This window comes from Asparagus officinalis, chromosome 4 (assembly GCF_001876935.1).
Source record: "Asparagus officinalis chromosome 4, Aspof.V1, whole genome shotgun sequence".
In the NCBI taxonomy this organism is placed as follows: Eukaryota; Viridiplantae; Streptophyta; class Magnoliopsida; order Asparagales; family Asparagaceae; genus Asparagus; species Asparagus officinalis.
The window spans coordinates 39,713,852-39,720,458 of NC_033797.1; the positions used below are offsets into that span (position 1 = coordinate 39,713,852).

The 6,607-nt window shown below is 35.8% G+C and overlaps 1 protein-coding gene across 1 annotated transcript; it reads left to right on the plus strand.

Annotated features, from left to right (window-relative positions):
• Nucleotides 258-1,312, plus strand: LOC109838548. Its single transcript, XM_020406978.1, has 2 exons — nucleotides 258-283; nucleotides 403-1,312. Exons 1-2 carry the CDS (start codon nucleotides 258-260, stop codon nucleotides 1,310-1,312), a joined length of 936 nt encoding a protein of 311 aa, XP_020262567.1.

Sequence of the window (6,607 nt, forward strand, 5' to 3'; positions counted from 1 at the left end):
GGTGCTGGTTAATTCTGTCCTTTCATCTATGCCAATTTTTTGGCTATCTTTCTTTTTATTTCCATCTTGGGTGATTGATAAAATTGATAAAATGAGAAGGAGATTTTTATGGACTGGATCTTCTGATTTTAAGAGTTGCTCAAATTTGGTTAAATGGGAAGAAATTTGTAAACCAAAATTCTGTGGAGGTCTGGGTATTAAGAATTTAAAAATTATGAATAAAGCCCTTTTGGGTAAATGGCTCTGGAAATTGGTGGATGGGAAAGATAGTCTGTGGAAGCAAGTTAGTGGTCATTGTCATTTTGAAAAAAGACCTTGGGCTTGGTTTTTAAAAGCTGATAGATCGAATTTATCTCATTTCTGGAAAAATCTTTTTAATGTTACTGACTGTTTTTTGTGCAGTTCACAGGTTGTGGTAGGGAATGGGGACCAAACTTTATTTTGGTTAGATAAATGGGTAGGATCTTCTACCCTTGCTTCTATGTTTCCATCCTTATTTTCCCTCTCTTCATCACCTTCTGCTTTCATTAGTAGTTTGAGATTTAAGGAGAATAGTATTTGGAGATGGGAGATACATTTTAGAATCCAGTTAACTGGAGACTTGGTGTTTCAGTATTTCAATATGTTGAACATCATTAATTCTGTTTCTTTTAATGATTATGAAGACAAAAGAGAATGGTTATGGGAAGCTAATAAATTTTTTTCAGTGAAGTCTTTTTATCACTTCCTTATTGATGGGGGTCTAAGATTTGATTGTTCAAACTTATGGGAGCTTACTATTCCTTTAAAGGTCAAATTTGTTGTTTGGCTGGCTCTAAGAAATGGTTTGAATACTACAGATATTTTAGCTAAAAAGGGAATTATCTTGCAGAGAACATGTTGTTTGTGTACTAAATCAGATGAAGATCATTCTCATTTGTTCCTGAAATGTGAGTTTGTGTACTCTATTTGGAGATCACTTCAATTCAAGTTGAATACTGACAAAGATTTTAGTTTGTCTTCTGTGAAAGAAGTTTGGATACAGTGGACTAGTGGATACAAGGGAGACTCTAATTTGAAGAGAAGAGTTTTCATTTGCTCTCTTATATGGTGTCTTTGGCAGGAGCGTAATGACAGAATATTTTCTGATAAGAAGAAGAGCTCTCTTACCCTCTTGAACAAAATTGTAACTTTCTCAACATTTTGGCTAGGATCTGAGGGGATCTCTGCTCGTGCCGCCAGATTACAAGCAAGAAGAAGAAAAAGAGCTGCTGCTGCTAAAGGTGTTGATTTTGGGAGCAAGGACACGGCTACAGTGATTCAATTGGAATGATCTGTTCATATTCACTGGAGTTGCTCTTGGTTTTGTTGGATAGAAGCTCTGTTCTTCTGTTTTGTTTTTTTGGTTCTTCTGACAAACTTGTTATATCAGTTTTTTGGGGGAGGTTATGTCCGTTTTTCAGTTGTTTACGGGGGGTAGGGGTATACTATTTGTAGTACCCTCTTTTGAACTCTAGCGCATACTCTTGGTTGGGAGTATGGGCTTTTTGTAACAACCACTTTATCTTTTAATTTAGCTGGCTGGAATACCTTTGGGGTATTCCATCCTTATTCTCAAAAATTTTATTTAAAAATTGAGGGTACGTTTGGGTTTTTTGAAAATGAAGCTCAAAGGCTCAAAAGTATACAAGTAATAGACAGATTAATGGGACACGGAGGAGAGGCACTCACCATTTCATTTATTAAAAAAAGGGTGTTTCGACAGACAGAAGTTAAAACTACCTGCAATTCAGACACCAAGGATCTGATCATGCTGTTTAAGAAAGCAATTTGGGCCTAATAAGACTCTGTTCTGCAGCATCTACCGAATCACAGCTCTCTTAGATAACGTGTACCATGTCAACACGTGTACATGAATCTTCTGATATAAATGAATTCTGACGGCAACTATTTTTCAACTATTAATTAAAAAAATTTGATAATCAAAGTCATTTACCTTTTTTTTTTTAATAACCCGAACTGGGGAATGGGGATCATGTTTAAGAATCCCATATCGAGTCCGTGACTATGATAAGATTCTCGCTCGTGTGGGCCCGCACGAGCGAGACGGTTGAGTCTGAGTCACGTCACGTTGCGATCTTTAAACTCGGAGTAAATTAATCAGTTGCCTGCGTCACGAATCAAGTTTTTAATGTCTTGAAGCAAACCTCTCGAACGATTCAGCGTCTTATTTTTTTAGGGTAACTTAAAACAAATTAATGAAAGCTTGATCCAAACTAAGTGGGTTACTATATGGGGGGACCACGTTGAATTAGTTGAGAGGACCGCTAGAATCGCTAAAATCGAATCATTAGGGTTTGTGTATTAAGATGGATCACCAATGTGCATGATTTGTTTAAAAATGAATGTGAATCCCGTGGAGAAGTAAATGCCAGAATATTATTACACAATATAATGCTGAGGCAGAATATAGGACAATGTCTAACACATTTATGACGCTCAAATGACGGTGTGAATTGCTTGATGGAAAAGCACTGTATCTACAGTAATCACCAACTCGCTACAGTCATCACCAACTGCAAAAGCACTAAATAGTACTGTAGTAACAGTGCGCACCTACCGTAAACTCACCTATATATAGCTCTCCCTAGCGTTAAGTTATGATCATCCTAGTGTCTCCAGTTAAGAGTGAAAAGAAAGAGAGAGGGAGAGAGAAAGAGAGAAAAATAGAGAGAGTTTCTCATTGAAAAGAGAATTTTCCTCATGATGGATTCTTCTATTATTGTCCGTGGTTTCTATCAGATTTTATTATCAAGCCGAGGCTTTATCGCTGACGAGAGGAAGATCAACGTGTTTGGGGGAAAATTAAAAGAAGAAAATAGAGAATTGAATTTGTTTTATTCTCTCTAACAGACTTAGAAAAAGAATGAATTACAATTCTCTAAGACAATTTCTCTCTGACAAACTTAGAAAAAGAAATTACAATTCCTCTCAATCGGTTTCCCGATTTACAAAAGAGAGAAGGGATCGACGGAGACCCTTCCCTTTGTTTAACCTGGATTCTTCTTGGTGTCGATGGGAGTTCAGATCCTTGTATCCGAACGCTTCACCTCGTGGAATACGATATCTTTCTCTCGATTGACGTTGAGGAGAACTTGCGTGGAAAGTGTGAAACTCTTAATGAGTTAAAGAACTCAGAGCGAGTTGAAAACTCTTTGAAAGAGTTAATTTGATTTAACTGAAATCGGTTTACATCCAAAGATGAAGAAAAGCTCCAAAGATCTCTGTTGCCGAGAAATGATCCTAAAAATCTCCAAGGGTGAATGTCGATCTCTCCAATATCCGAAAGTGCTCCAAGATCCCAAAAGACCCCCCCACCCCCCCACCCCCCACCCAATCCGAAGATCTAAAAAAAGATCTTTTTTAAGCTGATTTTCAGCTATTTATAAGAGATTAAGGGATGTAACCGCCCCCTTAAATCACTCCATAATAGGGGCGTGATCCCCTCAAATCGTGCAAAAATGATTCTGGAACCGTTCAGGTGTGTTTGAACGAGTCAAGCGCTGATCTAGCATTCTTGCGTGGACTCTGAGTCTGAAGACTGGGACGCAGAGTCGATCTCTGTGGTGATGGCTAGAAACGCAGTGGTCACACTGCATTTTGAATCTGAAATGTAGAGGTGAACTCTGCGTTTTAAATTGAAAAGATTGTTGATTTGTAATCTCTTTTATCGAAGTATTACGAAGACTATTGTTTTGTAATCTTCGATTGAGCTCCTTGAAATGTGGGAGTCGTCAGATTGTAACTTCTGATGTTGATTATGAAGACTATTGAATTAGAGCTTTTATCGGTTATCGTGAATGTCGTCAAATTGTAATATTTTTTGATCAGGTCAAGGAAAGACTCAAAGACTGTACTTGTTTAGGTAGAAAATAATCCAAATTTTTCTGAAGCAATACCGCAGCATGATGTACAAGAATCAGTCGAGTCCGAGGCTCCAGAAGTTCGAAGATCAAGTCGTGAGAGAAGACCACTGACTTGACACTCGGAGTATATTACGAAGAGTAATGTTATATACTATCTTCTAACAGAGGATGGAGAGCCATCAACTTTTCATGAAGCTATAAATATCACGGATGCATCTTTGTGGATGACAGTAATGCATGAAGAAATTGAAGTTCTCCATAAGAATAAGACTTAGGTACTTGTGTCACTACCACAATGAAGAAAGATCATTGGAAATAAATTAGTCTATAAGATCAAGCGAAATGATGATGATCAAGTGGAGCGATATCGTGCTAGATTGGTGATAAAAGGATATGCTAAAAAAGAAGGTATTGACTTTAATGAAATATTTTTTTCTTGTAGTTTGACTTACAACAGTCCAAATAGTCCTGACTATGAGTGCTATATTTGACATACATCAAGAGCAGCTAGATATGAAAACAGCATTTTTTCATGGAGATCTTGAAGAAGAAATTTACATGTTCCAACCAGAAGCTTTTGAAGAAAAATAAAAAGAGAACTTAGTTTGGAGATTAAACAAATCTCGATACGGTCTAAAGCAGGCGCTGAGGTGTTGGTACGAGTGATTTGATTCATTTATCATGAGCCTTGGATATAACAGACTTAATTCAAATCCTTGTGCATATTTCAAGAGGTTTGGTAAAAATAATTTTGTTATCTTATTGTTGTATGTTGATGACATGTTGGTTGCAGACTCTAACAAAGATCGGATCAAAGAATTAAAGGTATAGTTGGCTAGAAAATTTAAAATGAAAGATTTAGGATCTACAAACAAGATTCTAATGATGCGAATTTACCGAGATAAAATTAATAGGAAGATTTGGATTTCTTAGAAGAGTTATTTGAAGAAAATCTTGTAGAACTTTAATATGCAAGATTATAAGTCAATTTCTATCCACTTCTTATTAATTTCAAGTTATCCTCCATTATGAGTCCAAGCAGTGAAGAAGAGAGGATGAAGATGTCTCGACTACCGTATGCATCAGCAATGTAAAGTTTAATGTTCACTATGATTTGTATAAGACTAAATATTGCACAAAGAGTGTGAGTGTTTAGTCGATACATGATGAATCCTGGTAAAGAGCATTGGAATGCTGTAAAGAGGATCCTAAGATACATTAAGGAAACCTCAATGTTGCATTATGTTATGGGGGATCAGATTTTATTATCAATGGATATGTTAATTCTGATTATGCAGGTGATTGTGATAATAGTAAATCCACCACAGGTTATATGTTTGCACTTACTGACGGAGCTGTAACCTGGGTTTCAAAACTACAGTCAATTGTGGCTACTTCAACAATAAAAGCAGAATATGTAACAGTTACACAAGCTATTAAAGAGGCGATATGGTTGAAGATGGTGCTGGAGAAACTCGGACATGAATAAAAGAAGACTTTTTTTATTTTGTGACAGTCAGGGTGCTTTATATTTGATAAGAAATCTAGTCTTTCATTCAAAGACAAAACAAATTCGAGTTCAATACCACTTTGTTCGTGAGAAAGTAGAAGAAGGAACAGTGGATATGCAGAAAATTCACACAAAAAACAACCTAGCAGATTACAAAAGCAGTCAATACCGATAAATTTATTTGGTGTTGATCATCTTGTGGTCAGTCAGAGATGTGAGCAACTTGAAGATGGCAAGATAGAAAGAATGGTACAAAGATATGATTGATACTCAATCAAATCTTTAAGTGGGAGATTGATGGAAAGTTGTTGTATCTACAGTAATCACCTACCTGCTACAGTAATCACCAACCACAGACCTATTAAATGTTACTGTAGTAACAGTATGCACCTACCATAAACTCACCTATATATAGCTCTCCCTAGCGATAAGTTCTAACCATCCCAGTGTCTCAAATTAAGAGTGTAAAGAAAGAGAGAGGGGAAGAGAAAGAGAGAAAAATAGAGATAGTTTCTCATTGAGAAGAGAGATTGTAACTCCTAAATTTTCCTCACAGTGGATTCTTCTATCATTGTCCGTAGTTTTTACTCTAAATTTATTTAGGGGTATTCCATATAAATCTGTGTGTTTATTTCATTACTTCTGCTCTACTATTCGCTGGGACCTTACTCTATTGGGCCCCGAGTTTGTCCTAGTATTTTTGGTACATATATATACATGAATTTTAGTGTTATTAAGGAAGAATTTAAAGTGGAGGCACTCACTAAGATTTATATTTACTATTAGGTTCAATTTCAAATTAGCATCCGTTAGTTATAGAAACAAGTAGTTACTATAAATAAATTTTAATTCTAAGAAAAATAATATTATCTAATCTAATCTAATCTAATACTATTATAAAAATGAGTTGCTATGTTAAAATATTTCTCTCTAATATGCCTTCCAACACAACAATCCATGCATACATGAGAACACAAATACTTAATTTTTCATAACATCACCATTGACTACACATCCATCCATCCATTGATACATACATGATGACACACATTCATACTCAATTTTTCATAACCACCATATTTATGACCATCAACTTTTCATTTAACCACACACTCATAACATTTATCCACTAACTCTTAACACTAAATATAACTTTCAAATTCTTCTCATAACCCCCAGTCTTATTAAATCA